Source organism: Pteropus medius, unplaced genomic scaffold (genome assembly GCF_902729225.1).
Source record: "Pteropus medius unplaced genomic scaffold, Ma_sr-lr_union100, whole genome shotgun sequence".
In the NCBI taxonomy this organism is placed as follows: Eukaryota; Metazoa; Chordata; class Mammalia; order Chiroptera; family Pteropodidae; genus Pteropus; species Pteropus medius.
Window position 1 is genome coordinate 1,146,237 of NW_024354886.1, and position 24,011 is coordinate 1,170,247.

The window sequence follows — 24,011 nt, forward strand, 5'->3', positions numbered from 1 at the left end:
ACCTCCTCTTGTTAACCCTTCACAATAACTTTAAGATACAAGAGTTCTTATTTGCTTCATTTAACAGATGAGGAGCCTGAAACTTAAAGCAATTTAAATGACAGATCCTAAGTCATACAGTTTATAAGCGAAAACCAGCACTCATACCCATGTCTTCCAACTACAAATGCTATTTCCTTTCTCCAACCACTGGACAAGAATAATAGAAGAGTAGCCTGAGATTACATTCTAAAGCAAATATTCTTCTTCAGTCATTTGAGGGAGGGAGAATTGCTTGACGAGCCTGTGGAAAACTCCAGTGGACCCCTGCCTGGGAATGCCCTGGGCAAGCAGGGAACTGGTTAAGAGTGTGTTGTCTGGACCTAGAGGTCACTTGGGAACAAATTTCCCAAGCCAAAGGAAACCTCCAAGGTCTTTCCAGTCAATCTCTGTGTCAAATCTTATACACTGTGGGCTCCTCCCCACTCCCATTGCTTTGCCCTTCTGTTCCCTATGAAAGGATCGACATTGACCTCCCTTCCTCCAGCTCCTGCTCCTAGGTTTCTTTAAAATCTTCCTCAGGGGAATGTTCCTTGAAAAGTTCCTCTGCAATCTGATTATGCCCCCTTTTTTTCCTTCTGCACAATCATCTGTACCATATGGCCATCAATACATTGTCTATGAGTATTCTCCTGCTTTATACTGTAAGTTTTAACCTTCCCATATCCTCAATGCTTTATATCATAAGGTGAAGGACAATATTTATTTTGTTTACCTGTAACTAGCCATAGAAGAGGGTCGTCAATAGAGTAGATACTCAAGTATTTGTTGGCAGATGGTCTGCTTCACCAGTTGACTCACTGCTTGAGTGAATAAACAAATGTTTCATTTAAATATGAAGCGCTTTCCAGAAAAGAAGTGGTTAGGACACAGAGAGGTCAAAAGGAAAATCATGGTCTCCTAAGATTCTTTCCACCTCTTTTTCATGGCTTGCTCATTTGCGAGTGGGAGATTGTCTGCCAGTGACCACATGCTTAGGATCTGGACCCTACCCCTTCTTTTCTCTGTAGTAAACTCCCTCACCCCACCCTGCTTCAGTCTAACAGAACTCTTTTAAATTCATGAACTATTTATTGTGGAGATTCTTCTGAATGCACGTTCCATGTAGATTAGGAAATGATAATTACATAAATGGACCTGACATAATTGGCTCACTAATAAAGTCCTAATGGCAGACAGTCAAGTCAGCCAACTTTTCCTTTACCTCTGATGTTTGCCCCATGCCCTAGGTTGCTGGGCGAAACAGCTCCTCCCAGCCATCTGGTACCTTCCCCAGGTTCCCATTCACAAAGAGCTCCAGCTCTTCTGAGCTGCCATGTGCATTCATGGTTTTCAGTCCACATCCCAATCATAACCATCTGAAAACTGCCTTTTTCTCTTTACCATATCTGACCTTGATAGGTCTGACCTCAGTGGTTTGATGGTGTTTATGAGATCATTTTTACTTGACAAATGATTTTCACCTAGGAACACAGTGTGCAAAAGGAGGGTTTTGGAGTCAGACAAACTTGGGGTCAAGTTACGGCTTTGCTATTTTACTAACTATTGTCTTGGGGTTACTTTTAACCTTTTTCAACCTCAACTACCTTACCTCTAGAATGGCCCAATACTACCTAGTTTACAAGGTCACTGTAAGAATTAAATGAGACAACATGTGTAATCCCTCTAGCACGTACAAAGTTCTCAAAGAATGAACGCTAGCATATCCAAACTCCATTTTGCCTTACGCTTATTTCCAAGCCAGGGAAACAAATTTTATTTAAATCTACATGCATTTCAGGGAAGGGACATTTTTGCTACTAGGCTAGAATGTAACTTTTTAATTGTTTTTTAAATATATCAAAATAAATTTGAGACTAAAGTAGAATTCATTCCTACTCTATGCATAGATAGAAAACTTGCCTTATTTTTCAGACAACAGGACATGTGAACACTGCTTTAGCCACTGCCTCCAAAGCACAGGCTGACATGAGAACTGAACACATCAGAGTGGAAGTCAGTTGACAGAACCCTGTTAACCGTGGTCTTTGGAAATAGTCAAGACAGCTCAAACTCAGGGAATCCTGTGTTTTTCAGATTCTGAAGAATTTGGAGCCTCTTTCTAAGCTGAAGAAGAATGCTGCCTTTCTGTTCAATGACCCTCTCAGTCAACTGCCCTTTAATCCACAAAGGGCTAGGACACGCATGTCCTTCCACCCAAATTCTCAGGGTTGGTCCACATATTAGGCATGGAATCAGACATGAAAGCTCTTTCAGGGCTGCCACATCTATGGACTGAAATCGATGGAAAAGAGTCCATAGATCCAGTCTAGCCTGGCAGCAGGAGCCACGGCACGCTGTCTTATTAAATAGAAACGTTGGCCTTCGGATTCCTGAGTTAACTCCAAAACACAGAAATGCCAACATGACCCAGGCTGCTCTCCAGGCTCCATGCCTGTGTCTGTCCCTGGGTTTCTCTGAGCAACCCATATGGGCATTTTGTCTTGAATAAGAACACTTACAAAATAAAAACCCCAGAGATGCTGGGTTAAGAAAATGAAGGTTTTTCTTCAGATGACCTTCAGGACCACTGTTCAAAGGTTTTATGTTCCTGCTGGAAGTGGGCAACTACCCTCAAGCAGCTGCCATTCTTTTAGAGACAGCAGGCCTGTCCACTAAGTTGGCACAGTGGGCCATTCTCCACCTGCTCAGGCTAATGTCCAGGACACATTTGTGGCAGGAGGGTGATCGGACACGGTTACCAAGATGAGAGGGAAACACAACCTGCCTCAAACACTACCCCTTAATTCCACCCAGCCTACATGGCCTGTGCTGCTAGGCCTGTTAGAATTGCTGGTGGGATGTGTGATTTCTGGCACTAGGATTCAGTAACCCATTTGATTTATTTAGATGTGGTGCCACCATTGGGTGGGTCTCCTAAGGTTTTTGTGGCTTTCCAATTCAGATTTTTCCTTCACTCCACTCCCTAAAGCCACTGCCAAGCCTGCCATGCTTCAGCCTGGTCCAAGCCAGCCCTAAGAATTTACTAATTAAAGGTTCTTCTTTGACATATTTTAGGTAGCAATTTAGGAAACTCCAAGGCAAGTCCTAATCTGAGGCCCTCAGCCCAGGTGGGATCATCTGGTCGTTAACCCCAAGGCTTTGGGGCACTAACCCATTCCAGAGTCATCAATCAAAAGCAGGAAGTAGGTTGGGCAAGTGTCCTCGGTCGCCCCAAAAAATCTACTCTTAGGTCTTCACATCTGCAGTTACTTTGGCCGTGGCTAAGTGGTTTTGTCTTCCCCTCATCCTCAGATTTCATACCCTGCTGTCCCCACCCATCAACCCCTCAAATTGTAGCTGAGCTGCTCCTGGCCCTTAAAGTAAACAGAGCCATAGCACATGGCACTGCTTCCTATGGTGACCTCCATCATCCTGATGATGGAGAAATGTAGACAGAGAGCTCCTCAGCATCTACTCCCAGAGAGCCACTCTCAGTGATTCACATACTCTAGGGTATGATGCTAATCCCTGAGGGAAATCACCTGCCTGTCAACTCCTATGGTGGTGGAAGTAGGTAGCTATTCTTTCCTGAAACAGGAATGATGAAAGTAACAGCAGCTGTCATTTAATTGGGTAGTAACCTGGGAGCCATCTATAAAAGGAAGACCTTCTATGCCAGGGATGGTTTATTGGGAGAGGCAGCCTGAAGAACTATGCTGAAAACTTTAGTTCTTTAATTAGTTTCCCCAGCAAAGGATGCTGTGAATAGTTAACAATGTCTTCCATCAATGTGAAGAAGGAAATTGAGAACGCAGGGGATACACATGTGCCATTCTCATCTTTCATGTAACTTCTAAAACCCCCTTCTTTCTAAATGACCGCATCTCCCCACAGTAGAGGAGAGGAAGGTAAAGACGATCTCAGATGTTGCTTCTAATCTTTCTGAGAGATGGTTCATTTCTCTTTATAAGATCTCTTAGTACCTCTCCATCTCAAAAATTTATTCAATCCAGTACCAATGGATCCTTTTTTCTTCATGCTAGAGCTGCTGACTTGTCCTTTACCCCAGAGTTTCTGGCCAAGCCATCATTTCCCCTAGGACACCCTTGTTCCAGGCACCATTCCCAAGAGTGCTGGACCACTGACCTTTCCTTGGTTCTCATATCCCTCCTGACCTTTATGTTTCATGGTGCCTTGATAGATTATCCCTTCCTCTCATCTAAATTCTTCATTCCTCTCCCTCCCATTGGTTCATTGGTTCTAACTTCTCCACACAATAAAGAATGGAATTCTCTTCTAATTATTTATGTAAGGATATTTTTGTATATTTCACTTCAGTTGACATTTACTAAGGAATCTCAGTATATATAGAACCTTATATCAGATACCATCTTAAAATAGGCATCCGAAGTTACCTTATATCAGATACCATCTTAATAGACTCCATCCCTGCCTGTTGCGTCTCATAACTGCATGCACTTCCATGTTGTATGTATTGTAAGTATTCATCATATCACTATGTCAAAGCCATTCCTTTACCTTCAGTTTTGAAAGCTTCTGCTACCAAGCCACAGATAGTATAATCGTCCCCATACATCCAGGTTCTTCCCAGTGTCAGCCCTGAGAGTCCCCCACCCAGCTCTGAGCCTTCTCATGCTTTTAGCCCCAAAGAGTGTGTCTCAAACTCCATCTCCCTTTGGAATTCACCTCATCTCTCACTTTTCCTCATTCTCTGCTGGTCTTTTTCCCCCCTCTTTCTTCTTCAGTCAGAGGCACCACATGAATAAATATCTTTCCCAAGGAAAATATATTTTTGGCTCTGACTAGAAATTATTTTTCAGCATGAATAACACAACTCTCAATCATTTTACTTTTGTCAAATTTTAAGCAATAGTTTCAGCAGCAGTAGGTTGTTTGGAGCAGCCAGGAAAATGAGCTCTGGCCTGCATGCTCCAGACTAAAGGAAATCAGACAGTAGGCCCAAAAGCAGTGGCATAAACTCTCCACTTCCGATGTTTTTCCTTTCCATTTGGTTTCCATGGGACCCTGCATTGGGGCGGGGAAAACTTCCAAAAGTAATGATTTATATTCTTTAGAAAAATAAGAAACCAAATTTCAGGATGAAAAAAAAAAAAGCATTAAGAAATATGTAAGGCACCAGAGCCTAAGAACTTCGGATGCCTATTAAGAAACCCAACCCAAGGCTAATTTTGAGAGTACCCGTTAACTGTCATTTCCACCTAAGTGCTCCTTAATGGGTATCTATTGGGTATCTAGATACCTTAATAGGTTTCCAGAAGAAGCTGCACCTTTAGGACTTGAAAACGTTTTATATCCAACTGACAACCAGGAATTGCAATGTCGTGTTTTGGGGACTTAGACTAAGAAACCACTCTCCTTTAGGGTTTTTGGGGTTTTGTTTGGTTTTTGGTTTTTTATTTAATTTTTTTTGGAGGGGTGGAGGGTTGGTTTGTTTGGTTTGAAATTTTATACTGTCCTGTGGTACTTTATTTGCTCTCCTTTGGTTTTAAACAGTCCTGTGACTCAGCAAGTCAGCAGGCTTCTTCTCTGAGTCAATCATATTTTCTGGGATCCGACATGGACCTATGATTGAAATTCATTAAAATGAAACAACTAAGAGCAAGAAATGGGAATGGCAAGTCAAATCTCCTCAGGGCCTACACTTTAGTGAGCAGCTGAGTCCAACAGACTACACAAAGCTGAGAAGAGGGCACAATTTGCCTTCCCTTTCAAACTCAAATCCCCCTGATTCTCAGGCACCAGCCAGAGACCATCATATGTCTCTCATCTTTGCAGAACCTGTTAGCTAATTGTCAACAAACAAAGAGTTTTTCTTTGCTGGCCCTAAAATAGTGATGCTTTCAAGAGTATTCCCATTTTTATGGAAGCTTCTTGGCATTGGAATTCATTTCTAATGGTAGGCTCTGAAGCATGGTGACATGTAGTAGAGAGAAGATGTTGAATTTCTAAAATCACACTAGACAGGGGATAAACCTGCCCAGGAGCATGGTGGTAAAGAGGGGGAAAGCCATGGAAACATGCTTCACTTGCCCCTTAATGTCATAATATGCTATCCGAAAAGGAAAAACATTAAGCATCTAAAACATTCATTCATTCATTCAAAAGACATTTGATTGAGTTCTATGTGCCAAGTACAATCTAAGTGCTAGAAATATTGCAGCAAACAAAACTGACAAAAAAAAAACTCTGTCCTCATGGAGCATACAAATTCTAGAAATAACAATAGAACATGTTAACATATGACATAAACTATGCAGATTGTGAACAAAATTCATCCTTGTTTTTTCTGTGATACTATAAAAAAAAATCAAAGTTTTGGATGACATAGCCACTAATAAGAGCACAATTTCATGGGTAAATTCACTACCACCAGGTCATTTTGAGGCCCACTATCTTCTCCCTCTATCAGGCATATTTTCCCTAGAAAAACTGATCTAAGAGCAGAAATGGCCTCATCTTAAAACTGGGCAATTTTTACCCATATAACCATTTTTACTGAGTTTGAGTTTCCTCATCTGTAAAATGAAATTATGACCTGGGATCATGAAGAGACTTAACTAAAATAATAATATCTCCACACCTTGGATATATTGCAGGTTTGGTTCCGGATCACCTCGATAAAGCAAATATCTCAATAAAGTGAGTCACATGAAGTTTTTTGGTTTCCCAGTGCATATAAAAGTTATATTTACACTATACTGTAGTCTATTAAGTGTGAATAGCATGTCAAAAAAAAGTACGTAACAATTTAAAAATACTTTATTGCTAAAAAATGCTAACCACAATCTGAGCCTTCAGCAAGTCATAATCTTTTTGCTTGTGGAGGGCCTTGCCTCAGCATCGATGGCTGCTGACTGATCAGGGTGGTTGTTGATCAAGGTTAGGGTGGCTGAGGCAGTTTCTTAAAATAAGACAACAATGAAGTTTTCTACATTGATTGACTCTTCCTTTCATGAATAATTTATTTATAGCACACGATGCTGTTTGATAGCATTTTATCCACAGTAAAACTTTTTTCAAAATTGGAGTCAGTCATCTCAATCCCTGATGCTGCTTTTTCAACGAAGTTGTGTAATATTCTAAATCTTTTGTTGTCACTTCAACAATTTTCACAGCATCTTCACCAGGGATAGATTCTATCTCAAGAAAACTTTTTCTTTGCTATTTCATTAAAAGCAACTCTTCATCGATTAAAGTTTTACCTTGAGAATGCAGCAATTCAGTCACATCTTTGGGTTCCTCTTCTATTTCTAGGTCTTTTGGTATTTTCACCACACCTGCAGTTACTTCCTCCACTGAAGTGTTGAACCCCTCAAAGTCACCCATGAAGGTCGGAATCAACTTTTTCCAAACTTATGTTAGTGTTGATATTTTGACCTCTTCCCATGAATCATAAATGTTCTTATTGACATCTGGAATGGTGAATCCTTTCCAGAAGAGTTTCCATTTATTTTGCCCAGATCCATCAGAGGAATCACTGTCTATGGCAGCTATAGCCTTACAAAATGTATTTCTTTAATAATAAGACTTGAAAGTCACAATTACTCCTTGATCCATGGGCTGCAGAATGGATGTTGTGTTAGCAGGCATGAAAACAACGTTAATCTCATTGTACATCTCCATCAGAGTTCTGGGCTGACCAGGTACATTGTCAATGAGCAGTCATATTTTGAAAGGCATCTTTTTTTCAGAGCAGTAGTTCTCAACAGTGGGCTTAAAATATTCAGTAAACTTTGTTATAAACAGAGGGGCTGCCATTTAGGCTTTGTTGTTCCATTTCTAGAGCATAGGCAGAGTAGATCTGGCATAATTCTTAAGGGCCCTAGGATTTTCAAAATAATAAATGAGCATTGACTTCAGCTTAAAGTAACCAGCTACATTAGCTTCTAACAAGAGAGTCAGCCTGTCCTTTGAAGATCTGAAGCCAGGCATCGACTTCTCTCTCGCATTTTCTCACAATATAAGGCTGTTTTGCCTACATTAAAAATCTGTTGTTTAGTATAGCCACCTTCATAATCTTATCTAGATCTGGATAACTTGCTGCAGCTTATACATCAGCACTTGCTGCTTCAACTTGCACTTTTATGTTACGAAGATGGTGTCTTTTCTCAAACCAGTTTCTGCTTTAAACTGTTCTTCTGCAGCTTCCTCACCTCTCTCAGCCTTCATAGAATTGAAGAGAGTTAGGACCTTGCTCTCTGGATTAGGCTTTGGCTGGTTCGATCTTCTATTCAGACCACTAAAACTTTTTCCATATCAGCAATAAGGCTGTTTCACTTTCAATATTGTTGTGGCTCAGGAAATAGGGAGGCTCAAGGAAAAGGAGAGAGATGGGGAAATGTCCCTTTAGTGGACCAGTCAGAACACACATATCTTATATGGGTTCAGTTCATGGCACCCCAAAACTATTATAATAGTAACATAAAAGATGGTGATTACTGGTCACAGATCACCATAAATAATAATAATAATAAAAAAGTTTAAAATACTGTGAAAATTACCAAAATGTGACACAGAGACACAAAGTGAGCAAACCCATTTGGAAATACGACGCTGATAAACTTGTTTAAGGCAGCATTACCACAAAGCTTTACTGTGTGAAAAACACAATATCTGCAGAGGATAATAAAGTGAAGCACAATAAAATAAGTTATGTCTATATGAAAGAAACTACCTGGCACAATGCTTAGCACACAGTATGTAAAAAAATCATTTTTTTTAGTCACTCCAAAGGTCATTCCTACTACGTTGCAGAACCACACATGTTAAGTTGTCCTTTTAATCCACCCTTCATCTCTGCCCCATCCACCTAGGATCTTCTTGCACTTCTTTTCTGCTTGGAAAATGCTGCTTCATCCTTCCAAATTCTTACTGTTCACCCTGACAGAGATGGCCCTCCCCGCCTTTCCCAGCACTGGACACAGCCTCCTCTACAGCACACAGCAACTTCCATTGTAATTGTTTCTTTACTTTTTTTCTCTCTTACTGGACTTTGAACTCTTTAAGGACAAGGATCGACCTTCTCGTTCAAATGTATCTCTGTCACATGCCTAGCACAGTGCCTAAGATTAATACTTGAGAGAATAAATAGATAATTATCTCTTTAGCAAAGTGAGCTTTTAGTCACTCTTACGCCTCACTGCTCTTGCTCTTTCTGCTGCATACAGTGTGTGCTTAGAGGCAAGAGCTTGCCATATGAGAAAGCTATTTTCCAAATTCTGAAAGGGAAAAGGAGGTAGCAATATCTCTACAGTAAATAAAAAGGTGTTCATTAACTTTGTGGGTGGCCTTGCATTGGAGTGAAAACTGGTCTATTAATACAACCCAAAAGGAGCTGGCTGTGGGCTCTAAACAAGCAGAATAAGGGTGGACAAGAGTACAGTTAATATGGAGCCTAGAGTCACACACTACAGATGCCTATGGAGTCCTTTCCATGTGCCTTCTCTGCAGACCCACAGTCTCACCCTCCATGAGACAGCCATAAAGTCTCTGCAGGCTTCTAGGTCTTGCCTCTTTGCCCGCATACAATGGGCACCATCAGCCACCTTACCTTGACCCTTCCAAGCAAAAACCTAGGATGTTAGCTGCCAAGACGATGACCATCACGTTACTGTTTATTCACCTGAGGTCAGCACTCCAATTCCAGAATACTGCCTCCATATGGTGGTAGGAAAATCGGTACCATGTTTCTGACAAGCCCAGGGCGCTGCAGGACCCCAAGTGCCTTTTAAATCACCAAAAGTAATAAGTATTTCCAGTGTAACTTCCCCATAATGTGTATTTTGCTAAATGTTAAGTCTTTAAAAAGTAGCGACCTATGTACAGTATAGTATTGCCCTGGCCCCAAATTTCTTAGCAAGACCTTCCAGATTCTCTGCAAAAATGATCCCAAACTACCTTCCTGGGCTTTTCTCTTCTGTGCACCTCATGTCCTGTCTGTTTCTTTGCCCAGGTCCATCTACATCTCAGAGAAGACCCAGTGGAGTTTTCAGCTGATAGTAGGTTTATCCAGGACCTACTGTAACAGTACCATGCTTGCTGAAAAACCTCAACATGGCCTTTCCACCCAATTGTCAGTTCAGACTGTCAGCTCTAAAAGAAAGCAGCACCTGAAAGAGAAAAGGCCATGAACCCCTCTCCATTACAGCAGCTTTTTGATCAACCCTCTGTCTTGCCCCAGTCCCACATCCCTATCGCTACTGGTTGGTGGAAGCCTTCTCACCCCTCCTCTGTGAGAGGCAACTTAGGAATCCCACAGCCAGGCGCTAATGTGGTCTCTCAATGCAGCTTCTCTCTTCCCTGACTCTATTCCAGAGAGACTCGTTCCCTCTACCCTCTGCTGTTATTTTATTATGCAGTGAAAGGCATACATACATTGTTAAAATGGACACAGAATGGGGCAAGGGAGAGGTATAGAGTGAGTCCCTTGGCTCCTGGTGGAAGAAAAGTGTCCTCTAGTTGATGTCTTTTGTGCATCAAGGCTCATCTTTCTTAGTCTCACACAAACCCTTTCCCAGCCCTCACTCCCCTGATTGTGGAGTGTGCAGGACAGATGTGGAGACAGAACTGAGCTGTGCCAATTTGCTTCTAATGGAAAAGGGTGGGGTGTCTTTGTGTGCCTCACCATTCAGACATTCTTCATGGTGCTATTTTTATCAACAGTAATCATTAAATTGGTGTCAGATGAGCTGGTCCAATTACTCACCCCAAGACTGGGTGATGGGACTCAGCAGGATTTTTTCAGGCAAGAGAAGATGTAGTATGTGGCCCATATGAATGTGTCTCTGGAACCTTAGACCTCAGAGTAAACCCCTCTAGCCCTGCACCCTGTTCCTATGACAATAAGATTAAGGCTCATCATCACTCTCAGTTCATTCTTGACCTGACTCATTTAATAGACATATGCTGAGCACATTCTAAATGCCAGTCATTGAACAAGACACCAAGGAGTCACAAAAAAAGTATTATCTCCACCCCCAGAAAAACTTACATTTCACTAGAAAGAATTGTCATATAAAGCGACAGTGTCTACTGGGCTGTGCATGTTACAGAGACATTGATAGGTACAGAATAGAGAGATGATTTCTTCTGTCTAGGCCTTGCACAAAGCTTGATGGAGGTGTTAACACTCAGCCAGGGCTTCAAAGATAAGTAGAGTTAAATGAATAAAATCATGAAAAAAGGAACTAAGAGCAGAGGCATCAAAACTGACTCTGTAAATTCATCCAAATTCCAGCTACAAATTCAGGTCTCACCCAGAGGGTCCCAGGGACACACCTGCATTTACCCTCACCCTGGGAGGCATGCGGAAGAGGACCTCATTGCAGGAATGCCACCTGCTTTCTCCAAGGGCTTTCTGACTCTGGGTTTCAGAATTTGGCCCCTGAGCAGGACTCAGCAGTGAGGATTAGTCTGTAGTGGCAATAGTGATACAGGGTGTTGAAGTTAGACATGAACCAGGAACCTCCACCACTGTATGCTTATGGATCTTGCAATTAAATAAGAACTGAGGTCCACTAGCCATAGGAAACAAGGGTAAGTTGTTAAATGGAGACAAAATTTTCTAGATTCTACATTTTTTCAGTCTGGATTATATTTCTTTTAACTAAATGCCTGAAAATTCAGAGTGAAATTTAACAGAAAACCAAAATCGGGTATGACAAGGAGAAATGTGGCACTGAATGATGGCCGAAAGTGCATTTGCAGATGTCCTTGGCAATCCAGGGCTTGGCACTCTGGTTTTCATTTCCTTTGACCAAACATTCCAAACTCTACCCCCTACAAGTCACATGGATGTGCAGGCACAGCCCTGCAGGGTACAGTGGGTGTCGCCGGAAGTACCTCCTCTGTGGATTGGCAGCCAACTGGAAGAGCCTACGGCCACCTGTCTGGTTGGGAGCCTCTCTGCTGTGGGCCTCTCTGAGCCAGGGCCAGCTTTGTGGTCTGACTAAAGTGACAATGAAATTAATGGGATCCTGATGCTGTGACTGAGGCCATTTTCCTGTGTCTCCAACAGAGATGAGAGAGGAAATGTCATTAGGACGCCAGGAGGCTTTTGAAATCTTCAAGAGGGACCACGCTGACAGCGTTACTATTGAAGACAACAAACAGATTCTAAAACAGAGGTAAGGCTAGCTCAGAGAGCAGCTGGTCCTCCAAGGCTAAACAGGGCCAGCCTAGAGGAAACTTGCTTCTATCTTCCCTAATCTGCCCAACCTAACTTCTAAAAGAAAGGCATGGCATTTATGCAGTTTCACACTGCACTATTTCCAGCCTGGTATGATTCTCTTTCAGACATGTATGCCTCATCATCCCAGTACTGTGAGTAAGCAATGTTAATGTAGGGGCTGTTACTGGCAGCCCTAACTTAGTATGCAAGCCTCATATACCTTAATTCTCATCAGCTTTTGACTCCCTCAATATCTTACTGTTTCAAAAGCAGAGTAAAAAAAAATCTATGGGCAAAACTATAGTTTTAGGACTCCAGGTCCTCTAGCAGTTTTGAAGAGTGGTCCAACACTTCTTAGTCAAGGGAAGTTTACATACGCACATCTTGTGATCCAGAGTCCTTGGAGTATTCTCCAGGCCAGAAGCAGAGCAGGTGGCATAATCTGCCAACATGTTATCAAGCAAGGCTGTGTTCTCAATACTTTAGAATAAACTTAGAGGTATAAAACTTATTTCAGATAACCCATGATTTAGACACATATCTCCAAACTTTAGCAAACAGAAAGACTGCCAGACTACAGGTCTAGGGCTCGGAAGACAGAGTTCTAGACTGTGAATTCTTTTTATATGTCCCATGTGACTCTGGATCTTAACACACAGTAAATTTTCAAAAACTATTTGTTGAATTAAAACGAAATTCAGGGTTGAGAGTTATATGTTTATAAATGACGAATGAAGAAAGCATACGAAGTGGATGAGCTGTCTCAGGAAATCATGTGGAAGTGCAAGGGCCGAGAGGACAGACCACAGGGGAAGCTTTAAAGGGGAGGCAGAGGGAGAGGGGTCATGATGGAGACTGAGAAGAAGCAGAGAGAGCAAAGAGGGAGAACCAGGAGAACAGATTGTCCTGAAAGCCAAGAGGGGAGATGATTCCAAGAAGAAGCAGGTTGCCAGTAGTTTCAGATGCTACCAAGAAATAAGCAGGCAGAGCTAGAAAGTGCCAATAGAGTTGGCAACTAGAAGACCAGGGTTTGGAATGTTGGGAGTGAAGGAGTGAGTGAGAAGAAATTGAACAAATAGAGAAAGAGAGCAAATGATGTGTTCGAAAATTTTGTGATAAATGAAAAACAGTGTTAAAAAGCAAAAAGGGAGGTAGCTTAAGGAAAAGGGTAGTTTGTTTCAGATTGGGAGAGAATTGGCCAAGCCTGAAAGCCACAGAAGCAAGCCAGTGGCAAGAGAGAGAGAGCAAAACAAGGAAAAGATTGACACAGCAAGGCTCAGGGAATCAAGTTGGGAGGGAATCAACAGATAAGGGGAGCCGAGCCTAGAAGGAGGCCTGAATAGAACAAAGCAAGATGGAGCTGACATCGGTACACTTAGAAATGGAGGGAGAAAATTAAAGATAACCTCTACTTTTTCTGTGAAAGTTGAGGTAGAATAAGAGACTTGAGGATGGTGATGAGGATTTAATACAGTTTCCAAAGGGAATGGGAAAGAAGGCAGACCTGGAAAAAGAAAAAGGAAAGGCAGTCAGCATTGAGGGCCCAGCTACAACTATCAACCAACAGCTTTTACACTTTGGTAGGAGAGTTGGTGAGGATCTTAGATCACTTTAGGAATGCAGTGAAGGTGATAGGAGTGTAGTCAGGAGCAGCCATCTGGAGCACCATACCAACCTTTCTTAGCCCGAAGAAGTGTTACACCCCCTGTGACCCAGCAATTCCATTTCTGGGTATGTCTCCCAAGAAATTCCCATTGTTCAGAAGAAGACATGCATGAGGTCGCTCTATTTATAGCTAAGGAGAGTTGAACACCTTCTGGATGTCCACCCCTGGGGAAGTAGAGAAGCAAAAGAGTGGGGAGGGCTTCCACAGAGTCAGATGCAGCAGGTAGGTTAATGTATACATATTAACAATGATAGCACTAAGAACACACAATTTATGTACCTTATAAATATGTGCGCTTGAAACAAAAACAGTGAAACAAATGATAAACTTTAGCATCCTTTAACCATAAAAAATGATTACCTCTGTAGTAGAGCAGAATGGAACTAAGACTAGGGGATATGAATGAATGAAACAAGGGGTAAGGGAGAAAATAAAGTGAATTTAGTGAAGGCTGCACACTCCTTCCTAGAAAAATGTGGATATGCACATCCATACAAATTTTAGCACATGAATTCAGGGGTTTCACAAACCTTCTAATGCTTCACCATCTTGTAGGCCATGTATTTTTAGTATAGTCAGTTGGACGTGTTGGAGTAGGATACCTTGTTTGAAAATAAGCATATCAAACCAGACAACAGCTGCCTCATCCAATAAGGACTTCCAGAGAACCCTTAGCTGTGTCCCTACCTGAAGCTTCCTAGCTTACACCAGTGCCTCATAACCCTGGCTTCATATTAAAATGACCATGGAGCTTATAAAAGCTACCTATGCTTTGACCTGACTTCATAGATATTCTAACTTATTTAGGTAGAGCCCAAGCATCCATTTGTTTAAAGATTCCATCATGCAACCAGGTTTGAAAGCCACTAGGTAGACAGTGTCCAGAGACCTTGAGATTCAGAATCTCTGAGGTAGGATCTCAAAAACTCTACAAGTTAAACCAGTTACCGAGTAATTATTTTGCATATTCAAGTTTAAGAACCACTGGCATAGGAAGAATGTACTACTTCATCTTTCTTATTCTAATATTGGCATGCTTCCTGGTTCTGGTTTGTACCCTTGAGTCTGTTTCCAGCAGGGGGTGGAAGGTTTGGGGTGGTGGTGGCAGAGACGAGGTCTCTGTGGTCTTTCAAAGCCTTCAAATGCAGAGCTCACTAAACTCTAGTACAGAAGAATTCTGACAATGCATGTGACAAATGTGCTTTTGAGTTTTAACACATGTAAATCACATAGGACGGGTTGGTAATACTGGTGGTCCCATCTTCCCTGAGGCCACAGAACAAGGCAATTAATGAAACTCTCACAAAGGTTTCCTCTAAAAAGAGATTTTCCCAGCAGTAAATCAGTCATTTTAAGTCCAATGAAAAGTCAGGAGACCAGCACACATTTAAACAAAAAAATGTCTACATCTGTTTAATGTTAGTGTAATAAAAATCATTTAAGGAATATTTGGTATTGCGGGGTATAGTTTAGGACCTACCCCTTTTTCAGGATGGGAGATTTTGTTTGCATTCATGGAGCATATTCAATCATTAGGTATGACACGCTCATCACTACTTAAGTTAGAGGACTAAGAGAAAATGCTTTTATATGAAAACAAATAACTGAACCAGTGTTCCTACAGCAGACAACTCCATAGACACTTAAAGCAGTGACCTCTGTGCCACCCTTACTTTAGGAAATGGTCCACTGTAGCCCTGATCCCCTCCCCACATTTGCTCCTATTCCCTCTAGTGACATAGAGCATCACATGGACCATCTCCTGGAGGACCAGCCTAGGAATATAGATGTGCACCAGCAGGGTTTTACTCAGGATGGCATGAAATTAGTAACCCAACTGACTCTACTTTGTCTCACCTTTCTAATGGTCCCCAGCAACCAAGACCCAGAGGGTTTGCCATTTTATTCCCACTTCTCACATCAAATAACTGCGATTTGATGGTTTCAGTGTTGTGACCTCATATTGGCAAAATCCATGAAAGAGGGACTCGGGACTAATTTTCCCTACACCTGAGCCTCAGGCCAGCTCAGTCTCTCTAGCCCATGGCAAATATGTTCTAAGCCTAAATATAGGGATGATTCATGGCCAGGATTCCTTCTAATTCTGCACCCCACCCCACCCTCTGCCCCTAGCTTCTTAAAAGTATAAGCATTGATTTAGAGTTGAGACAATCAATGGCTCATACTTCTGTGTTACTTAATAAAAGAGCTTTCTTCCCCTTCTTACTTGCACCCTTTGCTGCCATCACAGGGAACTTTTAGAGTCTCCCAGCTCTGGCCTCCCATCTGGGGAAAGCTACATTGCCTGCCCATGACAACAGAGACAAGACATTGGCACATTAATAGGATGTTTACCCTTCGCTGAACTGTAGCACCTGAGCCAATTCTTAAGTCGGATTTTTCAGTAGAAGACAATTGCAACTGAAAATCACTACATTTTTCAGGCATGATTCATCCTCATAGTATATAATAATTTGAAGAGAGACTGAAAATACCATGCTTGACAAACACTAGTGCCCAGGCAAACACAACTAACTTTCTTTTGTGGCAGATCTTTCACACAAACTGAATCCCTCTCTCACAGAATGCGATTAAATAACAAAAGAAGAAATAAACAAGGAGATTAACTGCAGTTGGAAAGAGGGCTTTGATAATGTGAACTAAACCAAAAGCACCCCTTTACTCAGTTGGATCCTTCAGACAGAATAGAACAGCAATCTAAAACCAACAGGAAAACTGGACCAAGGGCGGAGAGAAATCTCATGGCACCATCTGGAAATAACGTCCTTGACAAATGGGAGTTCCCTGGTTCCTATTAGACTTCAATTTTAACCTTTATTATTTTTCCATTTGTTTTTTTTTTCTATTTATACCTTGTCTTCTGAACTAGAATTATAAACTCTGAGAGCAGATTAGATTAGAACCTTGTCAGCCTCCCGACAGTTTTTAAAACAATGCTGGCCCTAAAAAAAAAAAAAAAAAAATGATACTCAAAAACACTCTTTTGCTCAAGAATGACAATTTAAAATTGATTTCGAGAAATCTTAGTGGTCAAGAAAACTGCTTGAAAATGCCATAGCTTTCTAGAAGTAGGAGAATGTAGCAACAGGCTTCTTGAGAGTCACAGAAGGGATTGCTCAACAGGAGACAAAAAAAGGCAGCCATCTTGATGGGGAAATGAGATGAAATAGAAAAGGAATATTGGTATTTTTTTTAAGCGTAAGGGAAATAAAAGGTGGATCTTTGTCGCAATATAACAATGGCAGCCAAGATACCATGTCAGGTACAGGTCCACAGAGAAGACAATGTCATAGATATAGGCCCAGTCTTCTCTCTTCCTCTCTGATGGGGAAGAGAACTGAATATTCACTCCGTAGGTAATCAGCATGTTAAGTTAATCATCCTAGACAAGAAGACTAGGAAAGATGTCATAGGAGCCCCTTGCCTTCCAATGACATATTTGTCTCACTGGCATCAAGAAATTCTCCTAGCTGACATTACAGGAAACGTGACTGTGGAGGCTCTTGGAAACTGAGTGGCTTTGAACACTAGCTTCTCTCTGTGTCCCCTAGGTTAAAGCAGTGGCTGCCAATGGTCCCCAGTAAATTGTCTGTGGTTCTAATTGTCCTAGATCAAGGCCAGGCTTTGGGCTTCCTCAGCTGCTCCCCCAGTGATGACTGAAACATGCCCAAGGCAGCATGGGATTCTCCCAGGAGCTGGTCTTGGAAATTACATGAGATTCTACCTCTATCCCATCATGCTTTTCATTTCCTCTGAAGATGAAAAACTTAACTGTCTTGACCATTGACTTTTTAAGGATCCCTTCTGACTTAATTGCTGAGAAGATGCTTATCTATTATTGTCTGTGGTCACTGCTTCCAACATGCAATTCCGCCTCACAGTTTGTCACACACCCACGGGGTTCCTACACAGCCAGGCAGTGGTCATGATTCACAATCCCAAAGCACGCTTGCACATAATGAACTTGCCACATCAACCCAGCCCTGAAAGGCAGCTCATCCTAATCTTAGAAATGAGGAGTCTGAGATCCAGCTGCTAAGAGATGGAATGGGCATTAGAATCCAGGTCTCTGACTCCTGGTCCAGTGCTCTCCACATGGCACATGTAGTCTGTGTACACATGCTCATTTACATGCTGCTGCTTTTATTCTACAGAATTTGTGGAATGCTTACTAAGTATGAGCCCCTATTCTAAGCTCCAGGTATATAAAAGTGACTTAAACAGATGTGGTCCCTCCTCGTGGCACTTAAGATAGCGAAAGGGAAACAAACAAGTGAACAGGCAGTCCCATTATAGTGGGCTATTTACCTGTGACGAAAGAAGGGTGCTGTGGAGCACATGGGATGACACCTATTGCCAACTTGCATGATCCTGGAAAATTGTCCAGAGGAAGGGTCACCTCAGACGAAAGTAAAGGATTAGGTAGAAATTAGGCAGATGAAGAGAGAGGTTCCAAGCAGAGGGAACAGCTCCAAAGTGAGAGAGAATGTGACACTTTATGAAACTAAAAGTAATTCAGGCAAGCCTGGAAAGGCAGAGGGGTGCCAGAGAAGAATCTGGAGAAATAAAAAAGAACCAGAGCTTGAGGAGTCTAGTTGGCTGTGTTAAGGAATTTGGACTTTGTCCTGGTGTCACTGGGGAACCCTTGAAGAGTTTTAAGCAGGAGAATAACAAGATCAAGTTTGCATTTAAGGCCTATTCAGGCTAACACGTGGTAAGCAGCCCAAAGGCAGGTAGCGTGAATGCAGGGAGCCAAGCAAGCAACCGTTGAAGTAATCTGGGAAATTGATGACAGCTTCTCCTCTAAGGCCAATAGAAATAAAGCTAAGTGGAATGTTGTAAGAGATACTGAGAGTATAGAATGGACGAGACTCCAGGATTGAGTGAAGGAGCTAATGGAAGAAGGGCAAAGGATTATGTTCAGGTTACTGGGGTGAGCACGTGGGTAAGTGCTGGTGCCCTATAATGAGATGAGGAGAGATGGGAGGAAAGGGGAAGGTCTTCAGGGAAGGTAGTCAGTTCTGCTTTGAAGACAATGAATTTTAGGGCATCCAGTCTGCAGGGCATCAAATAGGCAGCTGGATTGGATATGGGGTCAGGAAATAAAGCAGGGCTGAGGAGGAGATTTGGGAGATGTCCGTAGAAATCACACATGATGGCACGGGCATGAATGGAATGCCTAGAGAGAATAGTAACATGAGGACAGGGCTAGGACAAAACCTTGACAATTACCAACATTTAAGGAACAGGCTGCAGAAGAAAACCCTGCAAAGGAGACAGAAGGAGCAGCCAAGGAGACAGGCATTAAAAACAGGAGAGCCAAGTGATGCGACATGAAAGCCAATAGAAAACTCTGGGGATAGTGCTCAGCACAATGCCGGGCGCATAGTAGGTGCAGTTGGATCAGTGAAGGCTGGATATCACGAGAAGCCAGGTGTGAAGGAAGAGCCAGCGCACTGCGTTCTTTCTCCCTTTCAAACCCAGGCCTTGCCTTAAGGCAGAGATTTTTTTCCTTGCCGTGCACAAAGCAGGCTGCTGTCCCCCGCACTGGAACTGTACCTGGAAACGCTGCACTCTCTAATGTGAGCCGCACAGCCAGTGGCTCCCTGATAGGAACGCTCGGCCCCAGCAGCGAGAGAACCTGGCTCACAGATGGTTCTGGCTGAGTCACAGAGCCTTCTATCTGGCCCTCCTTCAGGGCCTCCCTCGTAGGCCACATCTCCTCAGAAGTGAGCAGCAGCAGAGGGTATTGTCCATGGTGCAGCGTGCCCTGGGGAAAGTCTGCGCAGGTGCAACCCCTTAACCACGTGTCGGTTCCCTGAGCCAAGTCGTTAATGGGAATGTGGCTCTTTTAGAAGGTCAGGAAATGGAGGCTCCTCCTGGCAAAGTGTGGATGAGCACAACTTAGACTAACTAGGGCAGGAGGATGGGGAGGGAGTGGGACTGAGGAGACCGGCCAGGGAGGCGTGGAGGTGCAGGGTGGGCAAGGAAAAAAGTGGCAGAACTGGGGGGGGTCACCTTCTTTCTCAGCTCTTTGGTAACACTTCCTTTCCCTTCTCATCTCTCCCGCCTCCCTTTATATTCCCCCCTTTTTCCCTCAGTGCTGGGCTTCCTTAGGAAAGAGTTTGTCTTGACAACCAGGAATCAGGAACACATGTGGGTGGGGTGGCCTGGAGTGGTGACAGCTGCAGAGTGAAGGGAAAATGGTCTCATGAAGACGGGACAGGCCTCAGCCCACACCTCTTCAGTGGGTAAGCCCTTTTTAGCTTGGCACTGGGATGCAGAGAAGAGACCAGAACAGTTCACAGCTCCCCGCACAGTGTCTGCCAGCCCTGCTGCAGGGCGGCTCTTTGGAGAGTATTCACCACAGCACGGAGCAGCTCCCTCCACCATGCCCCCTGGACACCCTGGACACTGCCAGGAGCTTTATACCAGGCCTCTCAGGGCTTCTCCGAACAGTGCTACTGTGGGGATTGCCTGTTCTGCCTGCAATATCTTCCCTTTTCAGTCTCTAGTCTGCTTTCCCCCAGCACTGACATGAATTTCAGCACCTTTGCAGCCTTGCTCTTGTATTTTCCTTATTCCAAAAAGTCTTAAACTTCCAGAACTCCACATAAATGGCAATAAGAGGAATCATTCATTGAGCAATGACGAACTATCAAATCCTATCAATTTCTAGATACTGGAGATGGACAGGGCGGCCATCAAACATTTCTAGTCCCCCCACTTGGCAGAACTTAAAGTATGAAGGTAAACTTCATCTTCTGAGTAGCCAGGACCAAACCTCAGATAATGGCTGCCCAGTAAAGGAAAGTGTGAGCCCACAGAGCCCAGCACAGTCATATGAATGTTTGCTGAACTAGATTCAATCTGAATGGCATCAAATGGAACTGTACTTCTCTCTGGAAGGTGACAGGCCTTAGCTAAAGAGAGGACATGCATAATCTATGATGAGCCCGAACATCCTTAATGAGGGAACTAGGGGTAGAATCCCAAGAAACCCAAAACTGAGAGAAAATTTTTAGTCCCCTTCCCTGGAAACTTCCTGTCTGCAGTCACAGGCCAAGCAGACAGACTCGGAAAATAGCAATGACATAATTCACACCTCTTTTCATCAAGCACGGAGCAGTCGTGGAACTCTGGCCTTTGCTTATGTTGTTCCCCTGCCTGGAATGCCCTCCTCTCTTCACTTTCTCTAACAAAATCCTATGCAACTAAAGTATTTACGGATGAAACAGTATATCCAGGATGTACCGAGATCCAGATAGATTTGGAAGGTGTGAGAAGTTTGAGAGAGAAAAGATAGTGAAAATCAAATTGATCCAGTGCTGACAATTCATGAAAGATAATGGTGGGTTACAGAGGGTTCTTTTTGTTATTCTATTTTGTGTATACTTGGAAATTTCCATAATAAAAAGTTTTCTAAAAACTCATATATATCCATAAAATCTAGATCAATATTACCATGTACATGAAGCCTTCCTGACTACTACCCACTCATGGATAGGACCCTCCCTAGTCATTCCTATGGTATGGCCAGTGTTATCCACAGTAGCACAATGATTTGCTATAGCCACATATTATGTATTTGTTTCATAGATTTTCAGTTGCCTCTTAAATTTCATGGCATAAAGGAGAAGACGGGAAAGCAACTGACATTTCATAAGGTCCTGGACTTCATGTTTCTCATATAGGCCATATCCTACATCACTTCTCCACCACAAGGTTAGGCTCTCCATGATGGTTCATAAATATTTGTTGGGAAATACAGAGGAATCATGAAGTAAACATCAGTACAACTATCTAGTGAACTAGTAAGCAGCCATCAAAGATAATGGAGAAGTTTCTAATGACATGGGGGAAAGACTTATGTTATAATGCTAAGTGAAAAAAAATCAAAGCACAAAATCATATGTATGGTATGATCTTAACTCTATAAAAACTGGCTAGAAAAAAAGACCGGATCGATCTCAAAATGTGCTTATTTCTGGGTGGGGGGTGATTTGAGGTTTTTTTCTTGTTTTTATATTTTCAAAATGTGGTTTAACATCATAACAGGAGTCAGCAAACTTTTTCTATAAAAGGCCAGATAGTAAATATTTTTGGCTTTGTAAGTCATAAAGTCTCTGTCGCATCTACTCAACTCTGCCATTGTAGCACAAAGCAACCATAAACAATATGTAAATTATGGGTGTGGCCATGTTCCAATACGACTTTGTTTATAGAAACAGGTGTTAGGCCAGATTTGTCTCATGACCACCCATAGTTTGCTGACCTTTGATTTATGACTTCATAATCAGAGAAAAAAAGTTACTTAAGTGATATTTAGTGTGTATTCTTTGACAGTAACTATAAGATTCTGATACTATGATTAAGAGAGCATGCATAGTACAGAAAGCTTAGAGCCATGCTTTATTTTGGTATCCTTGCATCATAAAACACTAGAAATCGAAAGTCATAAATTAGTGAATATGAGGATGAAAATTCTGTGCTCAGTGGAGGAGTAAAATTTATAATGCCAGTAATTAATATAAAATTTATCTCTAATATAATTACCTTAACATATTTCATTTATTTGGGTTTTCTTTTATGTTTTTTAATAAAGTTTTATAATATTTTAGAGAACTCTCAGAAATCCATTATTTTTAAAACTCAGTTTAGGATGAAGAGAAAAGGTTAAACTGCCTTTTTTTTTTTCTTCCAGATTTTCTGAAGCAAAGGCCCTGGGGGAAAATATAAACGAAGCAAGAAGTAAAATTGGTAAGCAGATGATATTCTCTAAGCCTCTTTCACAGACCATTTTCCTGGTGAAAATCAGGTCATGATGTGCCTCCAAATAGTCATGGAGCCTAGTTGCAGGAGAGTACTGCCAAGGAAGCCGCTTTGAGAGTGCCTTTCCTTGGAAGTTTGTCATCCCTCCCCTCATCCATCAGGAAAAGCTATTTCTTTGTCTAAAACTTGAACTTTTCATCCTCATGTAGTCCTGAGCTCTAACATCCCAATGAGAAAGTTTTGCTTTTCCCAGGTGTTTTTGAGCAATAGCTCAGCTGGTTAAGCCACACGATTACAGTGAAGTTTCATATTTTCGAGTGCTATGAGACACTTTTACACCTCCCAAAACTTCTACTTAGTGTTTTTGGCACAGGTGCTCACTTTTCAGTGCCATTCAGTAAGCCAGTGGGAGGATGAGAAGCAAAAATGAGCCACTGTGCCTTCCCAGGGCACAGGCTGCTAAGCAGGGCTTCCCTACTTAGGTGAGCATCCCTGGAAAGTGAGGTTAATGCGAGAGGCACACACAACAAAACATGCCTCGTATCTTTGTTACAGTGAGAGGAAAATGTGGCTTTCATTCCAAGCTAGAAGACACATGGAGATTCATCTCCCAGGCTGGGGCAGCTTCACAGAGGGAAGGCAGAAGTTACCTATCTGTTCATTGCTAACTCCTTGAGTTTCTCTTGTCTTCACCCACCTTTCCTAAATGACAATGGGACAAAGGCCACTCTGAATTTCTCTTTTGGCTTTTTCTACAGAATATTGAAATTCATGTTAGTCTCTGGTTGTTTCAGCTAAGGAACAGGAGCCTTACGTTCTATTCATTGACCCAAAAGGAAAGGGCTGAGGCAGCCAGGACCTGAGCCATGCCCAGCACCAGGCCGAGAATCTCCAGAGTCTTAGAGATTCCTAACCTCAAGTCCAGGATTTTGGATGGGGAAAACGTGCACCTTGATTTTCACTAACCTCTAACTACAGTTGAGCACTGCCTTCAATGATGAGTGTAGGCAGCAGATCACAGTAATACCAGCGGCACCTGTCACCAGTGGAAATCAGAGACATTTTCATTTCACAGCACAGTTGGCAGACATCAGAAAATATCTTTTATACTTATCAGTACTTCAAAATTACAGTAGTTTTTGGTGAGTAGACTCACCATTAGATCTGATTATTTGATACATTTATAGAAAAGCACATAGATATTTCTATATCACAAAAAGTTTTAAATTTTTGATAACTCTTCCAATGTAATTGGGTTCTCTTAAAATCCTATGTAAAAATTCTTTCTTAGCCTGCATTTCCAAACCTTCTGAAACCACA

At 42.2% G+C, this 24,011-nt stretch overlaps 1 protein-coding gene and 1 long non-coding RNA gene across 16 annotated transcripts in view; one reads left to right on the top strand and one right to left on the bottom strand.

Moving 5' to 3' along the window:
• Positions 1-24,011, top strand: part of KIF6 (kinesin family member 6) — a 369,244-nt gene that overhangs the window by 260,297 nt on the left and 84,936 nt on the right. For 11 of the 13 annotated variants that reach the window (XM_039856356.1, XM_039856357.1, XM_039856358.1 and 8 more), the window contains 2 exons: positions 12,080-12,188; positions 22,624-22,679. In XM_039856356.1, the coding sequence (XP_039712290.1) occupies positions 12,080-12,188; positions 22,624-22,679 (165 nt within the window). Of the gene's footprint in view, positions 1-6,680; positions 6,703-12,079; positions 12,189-22,623; positions 22,680-23,246; positions 23,795-24,011 lie in introns of those variants that run through there. The other 2 variants (XM_039856360.1, XM_039856369.1) reach the window with 2 other exon arrangements.
• The window catches only part of LOC120597708 (uncharacterized), a 61,776-nt gene that overhangs the window by 11,181 nt on the left and 26,584 nt on the right, over positions 1-24,011 (bottom strand). The window contains exon 3 of one of the 3 annotated variants that reach the window (XR_005651445.1): positions 23,658-23,727. The exons of the other annotated variants lie outside the window; for them this stretch is intronic. This is a non-coding gene — a long non-coding RNA (uncharacterized LOC120597708). The remainder of the gene's footprint in view (positions 1-23,657; positions 23,728-24,011) is intronic. 3 annotated transcript variants of the gene reach the window in all.